At 42.1% G+C, this 22242-nt stretch overlaps 1 protein-coding gene and 1 long non-coding RNA gene across 8 annotated transcripts in view; one reads left to right on the top strand and one right to left on the bottom strand.

Moving 5' to 3' along the window:
- The window catches only part of NT5DC1 (5'-nucleotidase domain containing 1), a 137709-nt gene extending 120749 nt beyond the window's left edge, over positions 1-16960 (bottom strand). For 3 of the 7 annotated variants that reach the window (XM_031029139.2, XM_031029141.2, XM_081828842.1), the window contains exons 1-7: positions 16712-16960; positions 10509-10600; positions 9025-9096; positions 7153-7259; positions 2180-2259; positions 772-856; positions 121-186 (exon numbers count right to left, since the gene is read on the bottom strand). In XM_031029139.2, the coding sequence (XP_030884999.1) occupies positions 121-186; positions 772-856; positions 2180-2259; positions 7153-7259; positions 9025-9096; positions 10509-10600; positions 16712-16804 (595 nt within the window). In that variant the 5' untranslated portion in view covers positions 16805-16960. The remainder of the gene's footprint in view (positions 1-120; positions 187-771; positions 857-2179; positions 2260-7152; positions 7260-9024; positions 9097-10508; positions 10601-16711) is intronic. The other 4 variants (XM_031029140.2, XM_006734231.3, XM_081828841.1 and 1 more) reach the window with 4 other exon arrangements.
- Positions 16961-16994: 34 nt separating this feature from the next.
- LOC145723085 (uncharacterized) overlaps positions 16995-22242 on the top strand; it is a 7025-nt gene continuing 1777 nt past the window's right edge. The window contains exon 1 of the long non-coding RNA XR_014147910.1: positions 16995-17259. This is a non-coding gene — a long non-coding RNA (uncharacterized LOC145723085). The remainder of the gene's footprint in view (positions 17260-22242) is intronic.

The raw sequence follows: 22242 nt of genomic DNA, 5'->3' as shown, positions 1-22242 counted from the left end.
GTAGGTGGCTCTTACAGTTGTCATGGATACTGCCCTCTACTGGGGATGGTCATTCGCACACGCCCCCCAGCACTCCGTGTGGACTATGAAAAGGCACCCACAGGACCACATGGGACCTACCAGCCAGGGTTGAGGGCCGGTGACCAGGCACAGAAAAGTGAGACAATCTCCCCAAAGCAGTGATTTCTTCAGGGAAGGAAATAAGCAGGTGTCAGAGAAATATGTAATTTTTTAAAAAAGTATTCTGCGGTTACTATTTATTGCCTTGACATGTTTTTAGTCCCAATATTTAAGATTATTTTGATGACTTAAATTACGTTAAAAGGAAGGCAGGCAATTTTATGTCAATCAAAAAGCAACCCTTTTCTAAGCTGAGAAACACTGCTCTTGAGCATCTAGCAGTCCACTAGGTATCTCAGGACAGTCTGGTTCGAGTCCCCGAGGTAATCTATGATAAAGCATCCCTGTACTCCTTAGAAGTAACCTCCGAGTAACCTTACCAAGCTAATCTGAGATGCAACTGTGAGGCCCCACGTGCAACCTGGCCATGTCCGTGACCCATTCTGAGTCAACCAGTCCTGTTTTTAAGCAACACGAATGGAATTCAAAAGAACCTCTTAAAATATAAGCAGTACCAACTTTGTAGCAAAATTTTAGATAAAATCAAGTCCTAATTGAGGAACATTAACAAGATAGGTAACTTCAAAGTAATTTACAAGCCACACAGCATTTAAAAACATCAATTAGAAGGTCTCCCTTCACATTACTCACCCTTAAAAGCTGACATTTTATAATTGTGTTGTATACCAGCAACTATATCCTTCCAAAAATCAAATGTTTTTTGACCATTGTTCTGCTAAAAAAAAAGAAAAAAAAAATCCCAAATGTTAACCCATGTAATAATGATGTTTTCAAGCACAGTAAAAAAAAAGCAAGCAATTACAATATTGCCGTCATCTAAAATCGGGACTCATATTTAGAAAAGATAACTGATGAAAACACTCATTCTCTAAATGGGACTTTAAGAAGAAAAATCTTCCAAGAAAATCACTGCTACAAATACATATATACACACATACAACTAAATATTAATATAGCTCATGTAGCCCAAATAAAATAGAAATTTCAGGAGTAAATTTACAGTGTTACAGCTTTTGGGGTATCAGAATGTACCACTTCATGTACTGGGGCATCATTGGGGCTAAGAAGCCCCAAGTCATAAAGTCCTAAAAGCTGGTTACTTTAGAATTCAGCGCACATTTACCTGATTTCAATAAAAAAGAGCAGCAAATCTCTATAGGAGAGATGAAGGAGGTTCCAAACCCAAAACATAAACCACTTTTAGATTTTTTAAAACCAGGATGCAAATAAACATTACATTGAAACACAGAACGCTGCAAGGCCTTGCTTTCTTGGAAACATTATTAACCAGTGTCCTCCTATCTAAACTACTAGACATTTGTCTCTAATTAAACTCTCAAATATCTGAAGACTAACACATTTGCTTGAAGTCACTATGGATGAAAAACTGATCCCATCTCATGTAAATAACGTCTACATAATAAAATAATTGCTCAACGGAAACTCGCAAACACATGACTAACTCTGGCTCGAAAGTAAACCACTATCCATGTTCTCTTAATAACATGATCGTTACGATTTTCAAAGACAACATATGCAAAACAGAAAAGTAATTCTGACATAAAACCGGTGTCTGTTCACAGATTGTAAGCCCTAAGTATATTCAGTCTTCATCAACAGTATAAAGTCTACACGCATCAAACTGTTCAAAATGACGAATTTAAAAACTTCATCTCATTTTTTTGATTTTGTATTATTTAGAGTGCTTAAAGACAGGTGGAATTTTTTTAATTTTTTTTTTTTAATTCTGCTAATGAAATCGAGAAAATATTTTTTCCAGCTGTGAAGTATTTTCTTTTTAGACATTTGCACCCCCTGCTGGAGAATAGGTTTATTATCCCTGGGGGGAAAAATGGTCAGGGCTACTTAATTTTCCCAAAATATTTGACCAAATTCTCTATGTTTTTCTTCCTTAGTCACTTCCAAAACCACAAAGAAGAAACTGAGTAAAACTCACTCAAAAGACATATATAATTAAGTCCTCTGATTTATGACTGAATACCTATCATAATTTCTGAAAAATGAGTCCCTGGCTCACCTTTGTCAGAGAGTCCACCACTCTGGCACATAGAAGCGCTCCTGGCAGGTCAAAGTAGTTATCATAAAAATAATATTTTCCTAAAAAAGAATAAAATTTTACACTGGGAACAAATTAACACCTCATTTACATGACACACAGAAACTTGGCTGAAGAGACACCAGACTTCGGTTTGGTTACTTAGAGGGGCCTCTATTTCAATTCAGAATGGCTTTATTACAGGCGTTCACTGTCTTTAAAGAAGGGTTAAGCTACAAGAAAGTTTAAAAATGATATCCCTAATTTAAGGATCTTACGGAAAAAAAACTTTACGTAAAAACTAGACTATACCCTAAATATAAAATGGGTTATGAAAAAGCCACAATTTATGGTACCAATGTAACTGAATTTCAAGACCATCAGCCTAACACTGGAGCACCATGAGGTAATCTGCACAACAGTACCTTTTCATATCTGTGCTGGTTGGTCCACCTTCAGTTTAACCTGAGAAGAACCAGAGCGATGGAGGAATAATAATAATAAAAAAATCACATCGTGTAAGGACATAGTGTACTTATCTGGGAAAAACTCACGAGCACAGCACAGGCACTCCAGGATCTCAGGGAGGAGAGGGATTGAATTTATCCTGTTTGGCCCTAGCACAGAATTAAACTGGAGCCCTTCCTTGGTGCAGATGTCACTTTTGGACTCTGCCATCCCTGGGCAGACACTTGATGACCCATGTCACATTCCTTTGGCTCCTGTCTGATCCCAGCCACTGCTGTGCTAAATGGCATCATCCCACCTCAAGCACACCTGTGTCATGCACTTTCCCCAGAAGGCTGTGGAGTCCAGGTGGCTCATGTGGTAAGCCTCGACCAGGAGCCAGTGGGTGAGTCTCAAGTTAAGGGGCCAGTGAAGGCTCCCGTCCCTTGGATTGACAACCCTGGGAGGTACTCTCAGTGCTTCTCAGAGATCCCAGTGGAATCCAGCCCCCATTGTTCCTTCCTTCTATGGCTCACCGTCTCCACTGTCTCACTCCTGTATACCAGATCGGGACCAACCACTCTGCTTTGGGGGGATCCCAATGTCCTAGAATCCCTAGAGAACCCTTGTACAAAGAGGACTCAAACAGAACCAAAAGTGAAGCCAGATTGTAGTTTAATGTGAGAAAGTACTTTTCGAATGGTCATAACTATTGCATACAGTATTACAGGTGCCTGATTTCAAGTCCTCCCTTCTTCCCATTTGCAAGGTAGGTATGAAGCTATGGAACACAGCAGTCTTGTTCCTTAGTGTCCACTAAGCACGATACCCAGCATACTGCAGGCACTCAACAAATGTTTGTTGAATGAATGAATGATCTAACAATGGAATGGATTTTTGGAATGAGGGAGTGCCGCAGGTAAATTAGGAGAAAACCCTCTGCAGGGGCCAGATGTCTATCCCTTTAAATGTCATTTAATGCCCGTCACTTCTTCATATCAAATTAATAAGAATGTATAAGAAATGAAGTCAAAAGTTCTCCTTCTGTTAATTCACAATATGGCTGTGTGGGTTTACGTATCCTTTCCCTCAGTTAAAAATAGTTTGGTTGGCATGATCTTCCTGGTTTTCACTCTTACAGCTGAAATTATTGGCAGAACATCTTAGATTACTTTTCACCCCTCAGAAAGGTCAGGATGGCTTTGTCAGTGTGAGGAACCAGGCATCTGGAGGAAAAGGGAGGTAACATCCCACATGCATTTCTGCTCACATTCTGCTGTGCTATGAGGTCACGTGATGCTCCAGGGCTCCCAAGACTAGGACAGTGGGCACAGCTTCCCAAGGTCCATGACCCTGCACTTGACCTACTCTCCTGCCTGTGACACCAGAGTGGCCAGACGCTCCGGGCACCGTGGCAGCAGGAGAACTGTCGTCACTGCTGGTTATGCCCCCTTGCTTTTCCCTTCCCCTGTCGCTCCCTTTGTGGCCATTAACACAAAATTCAGTTAAAGAGCTGGAATACTGATCGTGAGTCTTGGGTGGGATCTAATCAAACAGCTCAGGGGTTTAATGAGACTCCCTCCCACAACCCAAGGGGCTGACTCACTGTACTGTCAAATGTGGGCTGGATGACCGCTGTGTGGACACACCGAGGCTTGCTCAGTCCTGACCTATGAACTGGGCCAGGCTGCTCTCAATGCCTCTTCCTCCACCGAAACTCCAAGACTGTACCCCATGAAAGCTTTGACTCTCGCCCCTCCTTAGAAGCAGAGAGCTTACTGGCAATAAAGGGATTAGTGAGTTCCGTTCAATAAAACAAGCCTCTAAGTCCAGACAAGTCCTATAATCCTTAACCTCTGTCCACTGAGAAACCGTTCCCCAAGAAGCCATTGCCAACACTACGTACTTTGTAAACTGCCTACTTGTACTGGTAACAGAACAGAGGCGAGTGAGTGACTGAGGGCAAGAGAACAATTTATGTTAGCACAATGTTCTCAATTGTGCAGATGAGTGATACCACCTTCCCTTAAAGGTGAGCAAAGTGATGCTAAGAGTGGCTTAGTAATTGACCAGATCACTTTGCCCAGCAAGGAACAGTCAATATGAGCCAGGACCACCTGTCTCCACCTCCCCCGTGGTTTCTGCTACACTAAGCTGTTTCTGCATAATCTACCAGTTGACGGGATGGGGGGAGGGGATCAAAAGGACTTGCTCTCTGGAAATTGGCTGGTAATGAAAACCATACTCCTGCCAGTGCAACAACTGGCAAAGGGATTATCAAATAAACTGTCAGTAAAATGTCTCTGTCCATCAATGCTTTAAATTCCCTAAATGTACTGGTAGGGAATGCACTTTATAATGCTCTCCTTAAATGAAGGTCCTTATTTGGCTATACTGATCAAAATTTTACTTTATTTTATTTTTTGGTGGGCAGCAAAGCAAAGTTTATTGAATGATAGTAAAACAAAGTTCACTGAGTGATAGTATAAAGCTCCCAAAGATGGAGGGGACCTGAGAGGGTTGCCCTAAAATTTTTAAACCTATATATCCTTAGAGCACTTCTAGGAATTTACAAAAGTGCAAAATACACACGTATGAAAACACTACTGCAGGCTTGTTTGTAACGGCCAAACGCCAGACACAATGCAAACGTGTACTAGGAACAGACTGATGGACGGCACTGGACGGCAGGGCACACCAGCATTTAACAGAACGAGGTGCATCTGTGTGTGTGCTAATGTGACAGGATCTCAAAGACGTCAATTAAAAAGAGCACAGTGCAGGAAATGTATGATCCCTTTCATGTACTTTTGAGAAATAAGCTTCAAGGAAAGGGGATTCTGGGGGACAACAGGAGTTGGAGATAATTAACTCTTCATTTTATTCTTTTCTATAATATTTAAATTTTCTAACCCTATGCTCACATTATTTTTTTTAACGTAAACAAAGTTTAACTGGGTTGTGGAATCGCAGGCCACTTTTTTCTTTTATATGTCTCTACATTAAAAAAATAGTATTCCTTTTTGAAGGCATCAAGCTTTCCCTTATGATCTGGCAGGAACAATAGGCCTTTGTTATGTGTCACCACCACCTGACCACTGAGCACATAAATGGGAAACACTTCCCTAACCAACCCAATTAAGAGGAGATAAATTCCAAGCTCATCCTCAGAGCGCTCCTGGGTAAACTGAGCACCAGAGGGAAGCTGCTGATTCCAGGAGGTGGCGCTCTCTAGTGGGCAGAGCAGTGAGCAAACTGTGGGTCATCCTGGGTGAATGCTCTTTTCCTGGCTGAGAAATACTTTACTTCTTTAAGTACTCTCTGTTTCTGAACGGATGTTAGAGTGAAACACTTAGCTCCGTGCCTGGCCTTTCTGGGAAAGTTATCTACAACTGCCTGCTTCTGGAGAGCAAATAGCCGTTCTCTGTTTTAGGCTGAGTAAAAGGCTACACAGACACCCATTTAACTTCCACCAGCCACTGGGACTTGAGATGTGTGGAAGCATTCCATCTCGATCCCCAATTTGAAATCTGTTTTCCTCTCAACTTATTTTACCAAGAGCACTCATTTCCTGACATTTTCATCTCAGGACAAAAACAAAACAAACTCTCAAAAGGCAGTGAATGTAACACAGCAAATCTAATTGTAACAAGAGTAACTCCAACTATTTTCAGGTTACTACATTTTCTTTTCTTTTTTTAGGATTTTATTTTAAGTAAACTTTACCCTCAACATGGGGCTCGAACTCACAACCCCAAGATCAAGAGTCGCATGCTCCACCGACCAAGCCAGCCAGGTGCCCCTCAGGTTACTACATTTTCTGAAGGAGAACAGCACATTTCAAAAGTGAAGTGTGGGAGAAGACAGCACAAAAATTTAGAACAAATGAAAAACTAACAATTATAATAAGATCTATTTGTTTATAACAATGTCTTAATCATTCCTTTTTAATTTATGCACATCAATGTCTACAAATCATTTCTGAGAAACCTTTTCATGTTTACACATGGTGAATTTCTTTAAAGACAGTGGGGAAAATGTGTGAAATTATTTAAAATAAGGGAAAAGAAAAGATAAAGGCAGAAGATAGAAGATACTAGAGCTGGCAGTAAAGAAGAGAATTCAAGAAAACAAGAAATGGGGGGTAGTATGAATGTGAGGAGAAATGGGTAATGGAGAAATTAAAGCAAGGACTGAGCATGTAATAAACTGATAAAAAAATATGGACGACTGAGGAATGTATTATTCCTGGGTGCTAGTCTTTTCACTCTAGAACAAGTGGACGTAAAAGGAGAATCAACAAAACCTAAAATAAAGCAGAATCAACTGCCAAAGAGACATGAGACACGTGTGGAAAAACACATCCTGTTCCTATCAAACCACAGCTGCTCCCTTGTGCATCCGGGACAAGAGGAGGCAAGATGGCATGCTTCCTGTCCTCACACCACGGGTCCAAGGTCCAAATCCCAAGGGGCGGCCATGGTGGCGCTGCCCCGCACGAGCCATACCTGATCGGCAAGCCATTCCCGCGTCAGACATGAAGTGCTTCCACTCCTTCCTGCCATACTCCTCCACCAGTGCCTCGGGAGCCATCATGTTTGTGCCGTGGCTTGCCCTGGTTTGGGGAGACGGGGTACAATGCTCATCAGTGCCTCCTCTGAATACCCCTTCCTCCAGCCTTGCTATGCGTGGTCCCCCCTAAAACGAACCCAGTTTTCTTTTTTCCGTTTCCAACTGGATGATTTCCCCCTTTAGGGCTCTATAAGGCATGTCCCTAAGTTCTTCATCCATTTCATCCACCTACCGACAAGTAAGTAATCAGGAGCAACTCACTCTGAGGTCCACCCCATGCTAGCTGCTCTAGACCTACAATATCGAAACTATTTCTCCGGAAGAAAATTCTTTCCTGAGAAGTTGTCGTTTGAAGATAAAGGTAGTCTAACTGGAATGTGCACAGACTGGGTGGCAGCTGCAGAGAGAACACAGGGGAAAAGGAGGGGGAAAAGCAATGGGGTGAGAACAAATGGAAAAATCAAAATGGGCTCCTTTCCATAAAGGGGACAATGCTTTAGAAAGCTATATGTAAAGATGGAGGAATCTGGAGTAGAACATATGATGGCACAGGAATCTGCTCTACTGGAGGAAAGCAGGCATCAAGGAGATGAGCTAGTGAATCCAGGAGAAACTGCGGAGGAGCTAAAACTTGGATGGAGGGGGTCAGACCTCAGGGGAGGGACGTTGAGAAGGAGGACAGACAGACATAACAATGAAAGAAAGAACCAAAATTGTAGAATGCCTTACATTCTTTGAACTATGACTGAAGAGGGCTAAGTACACTGTACGAATCTGATAGCTGAGTTTAAGGTCAGAGCTGCACAGAGTATGTACACATACGTACATACAAATGTATACATACCTACATACATAAATAACCTCTGGTTGCCCAAGGCAAGAAACGTGCAAACGAGTAACAAAATATTCAGAGGTGGGGCCACACCTGCTCTAGTTATCTGCACCTTAGGATAAGGTCTAGGGTAGAGTATGAGTTTGTACTGTGCAAAAAGAATGATGTATCAAAAGGGAGAGTATGTACCAGGGATAACCCGTGCTCAGTGTCCTTTCCTTCAACTCGGATCACGTTAATATAAATAATAAATTGCACAGCTGTGTGACCATGTTGTCTTGCCTCTACTATTGGTGTTAGGGGAGAAACAGATGCCCACTCCCTTGCGCCCTCTGTAAGACTCAGAGCAGTGGTGGCAGGAGCTTCTCAACTGCTGGTCCCGCTCTCCAACACTCAAAAGTGCCTGGTGCACCCCAAGGGGAGGGAAGGAAAGGGCGTCAGCACTGAGTGTGAGGGAGGGAGACGGATGAAGGTTTGAAATGACTAGAAAAACCTGCAGAAGGAGCTGGAATACAACATCAGTCCTGCACAGAAGGGACAAATTTGGACAAATGGAGAAAGAAGGAGAGGTGTGCATAGACCAGCAACCCCTACCCAACATCCATTCTATCCTTCTTCCTTAATAAAAAGAAATCTAACTTTATTCCAGGCAACTATGCACTTATCTAACACAACATAATCCCCAGGCTCTTTTGTGGGAGGGGTAGTCAATGAGATGAAGCAAGTTATTAAATTTCTACTGGATTTCCTGCAAATATTTCTGGTGAGCTAAATTTAAAAGAACTAGACCTTTAAGTCCAATGCTTTCAGATCTGTATTTAAATTGTTCAAACAAGTCATACAAAGAAACATAGGCACAGGATCTGTCACCTGATTAATAAAAATAATAATCTTATTTAACCCAGAACTTAACAATCAAATGCTATATAAAGTGTCCTGGAAGAAAAGTTTTAACTTCACAACTAAATTTTATTACCTGAGCACAGTGCCATTATCTGCAAGTTTAATGAAGTTCCCATCTTCTAGATCCAATGCCAAGCCCTTGCAACTAAAACAGAAAAGTCTGATTACCAATCAATTCACAGATTCAGCTAACCTAAGAATAATAATCTATATTTTCAAAAAGTCACAATGCTAAAAAGGGATTCTCCCACCCACATGAATGATACGTTAGTCAAAAAAATAAGAATATCCAAGAATCCTAAAATTAAGTAGCATCCACAGAACAAGTACATAAGGAAAATCGTCACGTGGGAAACTGAAAGACAGCATATTTAGGTTGTAAAATCCTTATGCTTTTAAAAAAGAGGAATCTAAAACTTAAAGAGAACAAAAAAAAAGGAACATCATTGTATGTCTCTGTTAAAACGTGCAAATGTTTTTCATTAAATAAAATACACATGCATGCCCACATTTATATTCTGCCAGATAAGCTTGTAGCCAGGTTCTCTCCTATACTCTTCACAAATTGCCTCCATTTGGGTCAGGCTATAAAAACTTGCCCTCTGGGCAGGGCATATTATTGAAAACCACTAAAATAAAGTCAAATACTAAGTTTTCGGTTCCTCGCTGTAAAAGACTTGTGGGATTTGGGGAGAAAAGTGGGTACAGATTCATTATTATGAATAATAAAAGCAAGGAGGTATAATGGCCACCAAATACCAAGAGAATTAAACAAAAAATGACAGGGTACTTTAGAAGCATTACTGACTCTGGTTCACAGTAAAATTTCTAGAGTCAGCAGTTTTATATAGCAAAATATTTCTGTTTCTTCTTTTTACAAAAGGGATACATCAAAAAGGACTAACCAAACATTGCAGAAATATGTAATAGATGAACATCATTGCTCTAGAATTAATTTTGCATGTGTTTCTGTGTGTTGTAGGGTTATTATTAATTTTCCACTGAGCAATGTTAAAGTACAGGATTTTAATTTTGTTGTTTAGATGAGGAAGAGGGACAAAATAAGCCTTGGGAAGTGGAAAAACCTAACCCAGGAAAGAAGTAAGCAGTAAGAGTCTTAGACATAGGAATGTCTATTCAAATTATAGAAAACCAAATGTCCCAGTTCAGACATTTATTCAAAATATGATGATTCTTCCGCTTCTACGGTTCTGTATTTGAAAGGCAATAAAGCAAATTTTTTTACAAACAATGTAAATTTTAGAGACAGTTCTTAATAACCTCTGAAACTTATGACAAACTTCAGCCATACACAAATATCCAAATTAGTCAATAAGCTTTTAGCTTATTTACATATTTAATTAAATAAGTCTAAATTTAAAGTAGAAAAGGCTTTAATTCATGAAACATAATACTTTTTAATATAGAAAGCATTTTGTCCTTTGACTCAGTTTCAGATTTCACTTTATGTCTCCATAGAAGAGGAAGCATTAAAATTTTATCAGCAACATTTAAGAATCAGAGGGAATGGGAAGACCTTAAAAAAAAAGAACTTACCAGAAATCCCAATCCTCTGGAGTCACAGTTAGCAATTCCTTGTCATACCCTTTCTCCTTGACCAGGAACTGAGCAAAGCTATTATAAATGAGCTATAAATAACAAGAAGGAATAAAGAAAGATTAAATATAAAATTCACTATTCATTCCTAATTTCAGACTTGAAAACCTACTGGAGTTACTCATGGGGCAGATGGGAGAGAAATATCTCTAATTGTGAAGTTCTGCAGTTTAATCCTTTATTTATTTTTTTTTTAAAGATTTTATTTATTTAACAGAGAGAGACACAGTGAGAGAGGGAACACAAGCAGGGGGAGTGGGAGAGGGAGAAGCAGGCTTCCCGCTGAGCAGAAAGCCTGATGCGCCGCTCGATTCCAGAACCCCGGGATCATGACCTGAGCCAAAGGCAGACGCTTAACGACTGAGCCACCCAGGTGCCCCAATCCCCCTTTAATGCAAGCGATTTATCCACCCCTGAGAGCCCCGGGTAGCTACTGTGTCTTTTTATATTGCAGAATTAGACCACCAGTATACAATTACATAACCAAGGATGACTATCAATCTTACTCCTGAATTCTAAGGGTTGGAGATCATTAAGACCTGACAAAGCTTTGTAAACTTACTTAACACATCACCACGATGATAAACATATCGACCACTCTATCATTACATCTGTCCTCAGCCCATCCTTGGTGGACCGTGCTTGTGAGGCACTGTTCCTCCCGAATTCATAGATTATTTTCCCCTGAATAAAGGACATCAAACCTGTCACTAAGTTGTTTTAGTTTTGTCACTGACACAGGGTAGTCTCAAAAGGAAATATACATGGGGACCAGGCAGATGACCTGAAGGAGGAATCAAGGAGCTTCCATTAGATGCAGGAAATATCTTATTTCTCTGCCATAAGAAAAACTGAGGGAAAAGGATGAAGGAAGCTTCTGGAAATAAGTACAAAGATAAATGGATCTTCTGATTTCTCAGTGACAAAATCCCAAGTGTTTGAGTGATGTGTCTTATTTTTTCTAAAGAGCTGGCTCAAATTTTTAGAGAACTGTGTATGCCAAGCAAAAAAGAGGCAAAAGGTGGATAAAGGTCCACACTCTCCCTACCCCATTCTCCTTCAAAGAGTGTTATTAAGCCAGCATCAGAGGCACTTGAATCTGAGGCAGAATGCTGCTCCGGGATCAGACTGAGCAGTATGCAAGAAGATACTTGAGCAACTTGACCCTTCTCTATGTTAACCCAAAGCCTCTTTGACAGCATGAAGTGGCACAAGGGAGAAGAAGGTAGAGACACAGTGAAAGGGATGGAAGAAGGCCTCCCTGAGATGATGATGTTTACACTGACCCCTGCAAGCTGTAGCAGTTAGCTGGGTGAATCCAGAGGGAGGGGAGCACACCAAGTCCAAAAACCCAGAGGCCCACACATGCCTGGATTTGGGGGTTGGGTGTAAGCGTCAGGAGATGAGTGCAGAGAAACCAAATGCTCCCTGTCAAATAGAGCTGTTCTCTGTCCTAAAGCTAATTAAAATCACTATACATGTACTCCCATGCAATGTAGTGTGACCCTGAACACGTCAATTGTTAATAGCTCACATTATGTCAACACTATATATCAACACTTCTCAACCCTGGCGGTGGTTCAGAAACATGGTTACCGCTCTTAACACCACCCAAAAATCTCAGGCCTACAGGCTAGGGTAGGGTCCAGGTGAGGCCATACAGGATTCCTGAAGCCCAGAGATGACTGAAAATCATTGGCTTTCCATGTTCTATGGATTTTCATTCAATCATAAAAAAAAAAAAAAAAATCAATAAAAAATGTACTGAGTCACTCTGAGGTCCAGAATACTATGGACAATAAAAAGTACACATCATGATCCTGCCTCGCAGGGAACCAGTGCTGTGGGATTAACAGATGTAAAGTGCTTTAGAGTGCCTGACATAGAAGTAGATTCAATTTAAGTATTTGCTGTTTATTATCAGTCTTATGCCAGTTAAAAAAAAAAAAAGCCCTGATAAGTACCATGTGCCCATTTCCACGGTATAAATATTCCCACCATGGCCACTTTCAAGCTACCTTAAACTCGCCTCTGATCAAGGCACTTTATTCAGTCTTGTACTTTCTCACCCCTTAACAATCCTGATAAAGATCTGGGCACGTGATTCCAATGAAGTTGGATACCTTCCTGAGAGAAAGGAGCCCTTTCCAGCAGGGCTGCCAATGGGGCGTCCATAGCTGTGTTCCTTACCTCATGGAGGAGAAGTTTCTGTAATAGGAGAGAATGAGGTCAATGTGCGGGGAGAACCAGAGAATAGTGGTGCTGAAAAAATAAGGGAGTCTGTGCCTTTGAAACCTGTCCTAGTCCAAAGGCCTTGGTTCTTGGATCTTTTTCTATTTTGTTGAGTCACCCCAGAAACCTTGATGGCGCAGGGCCTCCACGGACAGCCCCCTTCCTCTCCCAGCCTTTGGGGCCACTGACTCGCTCACAGTCTTACGTGACTAATAACGCACACTGCACATCAGCTGCACATTCATGTCCTGTAAGTTGTATGCAGACCACAAATGATGTTTGGTTCCCCCTACAGGTTGCCAGATAAAATAGGAAATACCTAGCTAAATTCGATTTTCAGATAAACAACAATGAATTTTTTAGTATAAGCACATCCCCTGCAGAACACACATCTAATAAAAATGTTTTTGTTATTTGAAATTCAAATTGAACTGGGTGCTCTATATTTTTCTGTGCTAAATCTGTCTCGCCACCCTATAATCCTGCTGTTTGAAAATGGGAACTAACATTTAAAAATTGAGAGACTTCTCATACAAGGTCAGATTTCTTTCTTTTTTTTTTTTTTAACAAGTTCAGATCTCTAACTTATCTTTTTTTTTTTTTTAAAGATTTTTTATTTATTTATTTAACAGAGATAGAGAGAGAGCACAAGTAGGCAGAGCGGCAGACAGAGGGAGAAGGAGAAGCAGGCTCTCCGCCGAGCAGGGAGCCCGATGCGGGGCTCGATCCCAGGACCCTGGGATCATGACCTGAGCTGAAGGCAGCCGCTTAACCGATTGAGCCACTCAGGCGCCCCCAGATCTCTAACTTATCTTAAAAGAATTAGATCTTTTAAGAGACTGAGCCCCTACTTCCTCATGGCAGATAGATGCTGGCAAGAGTTGAGTGTGGTTGTGTCCTCAGAAGGCAAACCCAATCTCCTGGCTGTCCCAGGCCCCACCCCAACTCCCACATCGGGGCTAACTGCCTGGCCCCATCCACTTCTGGGTCTGCAACCCCAGGAGGTGCACAGGGGTCATCATTTCCAGGATGGCTTTCCTGAGCCCCCAGGTGAGCTGACACATCCAGTCCCCTGTTTGCATAACACTCTGCATTTATTAAATGCCTATGACACGGCTGGGAGAGGTCCTCGCAGTGTTCCATGACGTAGTCACCACTAACTTCACCATCTTCTCCTGCAGCTCCTCGCCTGCTGCTGGACACCTGGCACTTCCCAGAGTTCTCATGTCCAGGTCCTTGCCCTGGCTGTATTTCCTCTGTCCGAAGTGCTCCCCTCTGCCTCCTCACCTGCCCCCTTTAACTCCTGCACTGGGACCCAGCTCAAGCCACCAGTCACTCCAGGCGGCTCCTCTAGGCCTTTTGGCACACATACAGCACGGTGGTGGGAACAGAAGCCCGCTAGTGGGACGATCCTGGATAAGCTACTCATTCTTATTGTGCCTCGTTATCCTCATCGCTAAACAACGCCTGTGACAAAGCAACTACCTCACAGTTGTTGTAAAGATCTAACCAGTTCATTTACACTGAATGCTTATTAGAATAGTGGCTGCGCCATATTCAGTTATTAAAATACCTATTTTTTATTCAGTAATTCCACAATTACTGATCGAACCTAGTATATGCCAAGCATGCAGCTCAGCACACAGAACACACAAGAAACTGTCAGAGACACTGATGTCAGGGAGTCACGGCTCTAGACTCAAGGGGTAGATTCCAACAGGTTAACAGGAAATTTTAAGCTGCTTACACGCTATGAGAAATTAAAAGGTTTTATGGAAAACTGGAGGTGGGATGGGAATGAAAGGGTAAACTTTAGGGGGCAGGGGAAAGCTTTCCAAAAGGAATGCTATTTAAGATGAGATCTGACAGAGGAGTTGGTGTGGTGGAGGGAGGGCCTCCAGGAACAAGGAGACAGTCTGCAGCAAGGTCCAACACTGCCCTCACCACAGGGCACTGAAACCAGCTCTTTTGCATCCTCACCCAATACATGGCCACTTGGAAAGCCCGTGTCTATCTCTGTACCCAACTCTATTATGGTGCACAGCAAGCAAACTGCTGACATTTCATAAAAGATTTCTGAGCCAAACAGGATCCATAACACACTAGGTTTCTTTTGATCTTTAAGCCTCCCTTATATTTGAGGTTTGTAGAAAAGAATCCTTGTCTTCGAGGATCTTGCATTCTGGGATGTGATGCACACACATGCACAAAATGGGTTTTAACATGAGTGGCTTAATAATACTTCCTTCAGATGAAGGTGGCCACAGAGGAGATGCAAGAAAACTCACATTTTCCAGGAGGGAATTTGAAAGGCACATGAGGAAGGAAAATATGAATCAAAGATCTAGAAAAAGTAGTAGCCAAAGGATCAAGAAGAAAAGCCTTCTCAACTTTCAGTATGACCAAGGAAACACCTGTATAGAAGGAAAGCAGAAAAGTGTAACAGCACGAACGGTACACCTTTTTTATTTTTTAGCATCTGTACATAAATATAGCACATGAGCAATTCAGACACTCGGTTTTGACCTCTGACATGTACCTGAACTTCCGATGGGGCACTGACCTCACCGTGATGAGCAGCAGCACAGGCTAATGTCTGTACCAGAGGCCCAGAGCTCTAACCTAAATGGTGAGGCTTAAAAATGGTTTGGATGGTAACCATAAAAGCACTTGTATGGGTCAGACACTGCTCTAAGCATTATACATCGATTACTCCTCACTTAATTCTTGCAACCTTTTGCGGTAAATCCAATTATTTGTGTCATTTTATAAATGGGGAAACTGAGGATTGAAAAAAAGTTAAGGAACTTGCCCAAGGTCACAGAACTAGTAATGGACACGCTGGTGCCCTAAGCTGGGCAGTCTGGGCGTGGAGCCCTGCTCTGACCACTGTGCTCCTACTCAGCTCTTTTAAAAGGCTTAGAGATCTTTGACTAAAAAATTTCTGTGAATTTTTTACATCAGTTTCCATATGAAACCAAAGGAATGGGGGAGGAAGGACAATTCACCTGAGGGTGTGGAATCAGACATACTCCACTCCCCCTTCCTTCCAAAGTTCTGGGAAGACCCCAACTTAGTAGCCTGTTGTTAGGATTCGAACTTACTCAAAGGGGGCATGGTGCACGTAGGAAGTGCGCAGTAAATGTTCATTTTCGTCTCTTGGTAGAAGACAAAATTAGGGCTAAGATTCTCATGGCTTTTCGGCTAGCGTTCCTTCCAATACACCACACAATCTCTCCCTGACTGCAGTGTTTAAAAACTGACAGGTGGGGCACCTGGGTGGCTCAGTTGGTTGGGCGACTGCCTTCGGCTCAGGTCATGATCCTGGAGTCCCGGGATCGAGTCCCGCATCGGGCTCCCTGCTCGGCAGGGAGTCTGCTTCTCCCTCTGACATCCCCTCTCTCATGCTCTCTCTCTCTCTCTCAAATAAATAAATAAAATCTTTAAAAAAAAAAAACAAACTGACAGGTGGTCGCATGGACACGCAAAAGGAAAAATGCACACCGGGCAAATACAAGCCCAGGTGGCTTGTATCGGAGCGCTGCTGGAGCCCAGAATGACTTGCAGGGAAGTTCCAAGGCCAGGGATCCGCAAAAGACACCCCCAGTTCCCCTGGCCCCGCCCCTGGAATCGTTTCCCCAGCCCGATTCTGCACAATTTGCCCCTTCTCTTCCCCACCGCTCTCTCAAAGCTGGCTAATAGCTGGGCGCAATAAGCCGGTGCGGAGCGCACGGGCAGGGCCCGGGGGCTGCACACTTCCGCCCGGCCTCGCGGTGGGAGGCCGAGTTCTGCGCAGAGGCGTGGCGGCTGCAGGCCCCCGGCAGCGCTCGCCGCCTGAGCCCGGACGGAAGTCCAGCCCCGGCCGCCATCGAGGTGCACGCCGTGCGCCCCGGGCAGCCCGCGCCACTCACCACGGCGCTCTCGGGCAGGTTGTAGCGACACAGAGTGTGGTCCAGGTCGAAGCCGACCACGTCGCAGGCGGCCAGGGAGAAGTGCTGAGCCATGGCTGCGCTGGAAGCACTGGAGAGCTCCTCGAGCGCCAGGAGGGTGCGAGGAGCCAGTGGACGGGACGCTGCGGGACGCTGCGGGACAGGACCGGACGGGACCGGGGCGGGGCTGCAGCCCCCACCCGGGACGCAGCGCGTCGGCCTCCAGTGCTTCCCGCGCCCGCGAGCGCCGCCCCCGGCCACGCTTGTCCCCGCCCCTCGCGCGGCGCGCGGACTGCCGCCGCCGAACGAGTCCCGGCGCCCTATCGCCACCCCATCCCGCCCCGCGGTCCCGAAGGCGGGGGTGACGGGGAGCCGCGCCACCACTGATGGACCTGGGGGTGCGGCTGAGTCCCCGTTGGCACATAACCTTTGCCACAAAATTAGCCGGGGCTCCCCTTCGTTTTCAAGGTGCCACAGAAACCAGGACACTGTAAAGTTAGACCCGACCCTTTGCTCTTGTGCGCAGTAAGGTAAGATTATGGCGAAAATTCTATTCACTAATATCCTTTGACAAAGTTAGCCTAGAATTTGGAAGGTCTCTTGGCCCACGTGCTCTCTAGGGGTTGAATATTTCGTGTCTTCCTAAGTAGTTAAAAAACCTTTCACTATTTCCCCTTTGGAGTGCATTAGAAAATAAATTTATTAGAAGGAGTTGAAGGACCATTATTGCAAAATAACGCTGATTAAAAAATCAACGTTGGCTATTTTGTTACTTGATTATCCTATTTTTTATTGGAATGAATTTTTCTATGAAAGGACCGCAGAAAGTTGATAGAACATGCTACAGAATAGAAAACTTTCTGCACACAGATGGTTTTAAGATTTATAGAGCACAAAATGATTCAGGTAGCAATAATCTGAATTCTCTCAATTCTCTGTGTATAGGAGAAAAATTGCATACAATGGATGCTTAAGGTATTTAATTTTGAGAACCCATATGAAAAGCTAGGACTTTGAGATCTTTAAAATTATTTAAAAGAGAAAATACAATATCATTTTAAAAAAGAAAATGTAATTCTATTATCTTTATACTCCTTGTGTTAAATTTAAAGGAACATTGTCCAATGGAAAAAAAATCAATAGTTATGACATAATGAAAATATAATTCATTGAGAATTAAATTTAACCCTTACAAATACTAACCCTTATGAGGCCAATAGACCAATCAAGGGATTAATTTAGTGCAATAAATAGTTCAATTAGGTAGGATATTTATTATACCTAGTGGGCCCATTTGAATAAATTGAATACTTGTTCCATTATAGCTCTTAAAAGCCCCAAACAATGAATCATGGAACACTACATCAAAAACTAATGATGTATGGTGATTAACATAACATAATAAAATAAAAATTAAAAAAAAGAAAAGAAAAAAGCCCCAAACAAATCTCTCTGGAATAGGAAGAGGAAAGAATCTTCAAGAAGATTGAGCTGTTCACTGACTGATAAGAGTCCAACAACCATGTTTTTAATGTCCGTGAATCAAAAGAGAAGAACCTGGATTGATTCACAGTTTGTAGCTATTTCCCTTTTATGACTCTGTTGGCCATGGGACATTGACTTTAATGGTCCTCTTTGCCCCCTGCAGTAGGCCTGCCCAGGTCAAACTGCCAGGTAGACTACACGTTGAAGGCCAGAAGTTTCCTTGAAGGGTATCTTGTACCCACTTTAGGGACTTCCCTTAGTAATGTAAATGTACAAGTGCATTCATTGCCAGAGGGAAGAGTACAAAAGGATTGTTTTTCCTGATGTAAGTATCCCTGGGACTGGAGTTGGCCCTTAGACTTGGACAGGCTCATTAACAGACATTTCTGCTTGCTGAGTGACAGCTGTACATTTCTTACATTCCTCAGGTCCAAAGAGCTCTCTGCTAGAGTCTAGACATTTACGTTTTGTGGGAGAATTTAGCAAACAATGCACTCCAGGCATCCTGAGAGTTCTTACCCCTCCCTGAGCTATATTCACCTTTCCTGGCCTATACCTCACACCTCATTCTAACTCCTTTAAGAACATGTGGGATGGTTCCCTCTCCCACCCCCACTCCTTACCTAATCATGAACTTAAATATAAACATTTACTTTGCTTCATAGGGCTTATTTTCACATAAAAATGTTTCCTTTTTTTCCTGTACATTAAACTTTTATCACATGTACTGATAAAATACCACAGCTGTTCTGTTATCAACCAAGAAAGAGTTCAATGTTCTTAGACCAATTAATTTGTTTCTTTGAGTGATAATATTAAATATGTCAGTGTTGTGGCCTGAATTGTCGTTCCCTCCCCACTTCCCAAATTCATATGTTGAAGCCTTAAGCCCCACTGTTGACTATTTTTGGAGATAGGGACTTTGAGTATGGTTAAATGAGGTCACAAGAGTAGGGCCCTAATTTAATATGATGGTGTCATAAAAAGAAGTAGTGATACCACATTGAAGCATTCATAGAAGAAAGGCCATGTGAGAACACAAGGAGAAGATTCAGTCTGCAAGCAAAAAAGGAGTGTTTCACCAGAAACCTACCCAACTGGCACCTTGGATCTTGGACTTCCAGGTTCTAGAGCTGTGAGGAAATAATTTTCTGTTGTTTAAGCCACTAAGTCTGTGGTATTCTGTTAAGGCAGTCTCAGCAAACTAAGACATTAATTAAGGAGATTTGACCCTAACCAATGATGTTGGGTCAAATTTAGTAAATAGTATTTGCATTTGAAAGATCCCTAAATGACATGAACTTCTGCTTAAGTTTTTTTGCTTAAGTTATTTGTTGGTTTTAAGGATTTTGGTATTTTTATTTGAGTATAATATTAATACTATGCTGTGAAATTTTAGGATTTTTTTAGTATTCCGTGTACTGAGTTTTCCTTTTAACTCGAAAGTTATGAAATAATTTAGAAATGCTCAGAAATAAGTTATATTTTTGCTGATTTTCTAGAATTGAATTTCATCATTACTACTGACCTATATTTTAATACAGTTAATACTATAACTTAGCAACTTTAACCTTAGGTATGCCTTTTACTTGTTATTTACCTAAATAATTTGTGATCAGCTAGCTTGTTTTAGACTCTATAACTCACTAAATGATCTTTTGTGAATTTAAAATACTGCAATTTGATATCTACATTGTAAATGTTATTTACCAAACTGTTATTTGGGGGCAGGGAGAGGTCTGTTTGTTTGTTCTTTCGTTAGTTTAAAATGTATTTTTCTGGGGTGCCTGGGTGGCTCAGTTGGTTAAATGTCCAACTCTTGATTTCAACTCAGGTCATGATCTCAGGACCGTGAGATTGAGGCCCACATTGGGCTTGGCACTGGGCGTGGAGCCTGCTTAAGATTCTTTTTCTTCCTGCTCCCCCCCAAAAAAACCCATAAAAAAAACTGCTTTTCTAAATACCCCAAAGTAAACATTGTAATGTTAACTTTTTATACAGTCTAATCGCCACATCTTCCCTGGATCATATAATTTGCTTAAAGGGAAACGATAATGTTTATTTAGTAATTTGAAAAAAAAATAAAATATATAAATGCCTAAAAATTAATCTCGGTAGCACTTAAATATTAGTCATTTAGCTAAATAGAACCAAAAGCTGATTTGTAATACTGGGCAGTGGCCTTAAGATGGCAGTAGTTCTGCATTAGGAATATTTTTCATTTGATTTCTTTAATAATCCTTAAGTTTCTTAATAAAAAAAGTGATTTTCTATTCTCCCTTTCTGCTCTTGCCACAAGAAGAGACTCCTACTTAGAAATTTTACTGTGGTTTTTGTGTGTGTATATGTTTATTTTATTTTTTTGTGTGGGTGTATTTATTTTTGACAGAAGGAGGGAATGTGGTGAGATGAAGTCCTTTGGTAGGAAACTTCTCATTAAGGTTGTATCTCAATAAATAACTAAACGTTTAAAATATGCGAGGACTTCTTGCAGAGAGAGCTCAAATTCTAAATGGCAGAATTGTGATTCAGCAAGATCTCTAAGGATGCAGCAATGGATTGGAATTTAATTAATTAGGACACATGTTGAGATTTGGGGTCAGGTGCAAACAGTCTACTTTAACAGCATATTGTGGGGAATCTTGATTTACCAGCAGTTAAGTTGGAATACAATGTGGATAAACTCAAGGTGAACTCAACTAGTTCCAGGTTAAAGTGAGTTTCTCTTTGACTGTCAGTCTTCCCTTTTTCTTCGCTGTCTTTCTGGGAGGCGTGGGGGTTCCAAATTGCAGCAGGGCTAACATATTGCCAGGGAGTCTGGGAACAGACTTCTGGTCCTTGGCTAATGGCATCCATACATCTGCTTCCCCATCCCGGTCAGTATTTGGTTACCTGTGGCCACGGTATCCTCACTGTCAGCAACCATGACTGCTGCAACCATGACCCTGCAACACCTCTAGTTACAGCATCATCAGAAAAATTTTTAGTTTTGATCCAAGCCATGAGACCATGTTAGGCTGCCATTCCGCACTCAGCCAACCTCTGCTCCTCTCTTGGAGAGTCCCAGGAAAGCTTCACAGAAAACTTTTGGCTTTGAAGCCACAGAAAAGGAGGGTCTGTGTTTCGGCGTGGAAAGGTGGGGTGGCTGCCTCAGACCCTCTATCCAGATGTGACCCACTGTTTCTATTCTAGTGATTGTTCTCTATTATCACAGGGCACTCTGCAAAGCTGTCTTCTCTCAGAATTCCAAATGAGAATCAAGACCCAATTCTCTCTGCTTTGGGATCCCCAAGCTCATGTGGAGGTTTCTCTTGTTTCTCATGCAAGGGATTTAACCTCACAGTGGGATACGCTGTAGGGTCTCTTTCTCAGGGACCCATACAAATGACACACTCTAATGCTGCCCATCCTGTTCCCTGGGACTAACATTGTCAGATAAAATACCGAATGCCTAATTAAATTTGAATGTCCCAAATACCCCATGAGACCTAGTATTGAAGAAACTATTTGTTGTTTCTCTGAAATTCAAATATAAATTGATATACTTTATTTATATTTGCTAAATTTTGGCAACTCTACCTGAGACATTTACTTTGTATCCGTTCTGAAACCAACTTTAAAAAAAAAATTTTTATGGGGGCGCCTGGGTGGCTCAGTCGTTAAGCGACTGCCTTCGGCTCAGGTCATGCTCCCGGGGTCCTGGGATCTAGCCCCGCATCGGGCTCCCTGCTCTGCGGGAAGCCTGCTTCTCCCTCTCCCACTCCCCCTGCTTGTGTTCCTGCTCTTGCTGTGTCTCTCTCTGTCAAATAAATAAATAAAATCCTTTAAAAAAAAAAAAAGGAAGAAGAAGAAAATATCCAGACTCAATTATACTCAGGAAGAGAAACAGACATACTTCGGACCCTTTAATTTTATAGCAATAGTGTTACAGCTGAGATAGACCTATCTACTGAACTTATTAAAAACCTTGGGAACTCGGGCGCCTGGGTGGCTCAGTCGTTAAGCATCTGCCTTCCGCTCAGGTCATG

Source organism: Leptonychotes weddellii, chromosome 8 (assembly GCF_054177405.1).
Source record: "Leptonychotes weddellii isolate Sample4059 chromosome 8, ASM5417740v2, whole genome shotgun sequence".
Taxonomy (NCBI): domain Eukaryota; kingdom Metazoa; phylum Chordata; class Mammalia; order Carnivora; family Phocidae; genus Leptonychotes; species Leptonychotes weddellii.
The sequence above is the reverse complement of the archived record's forward strand: the minus strand, read 5'-3'. Positions and strand labels throughout refer to the sequence as shown.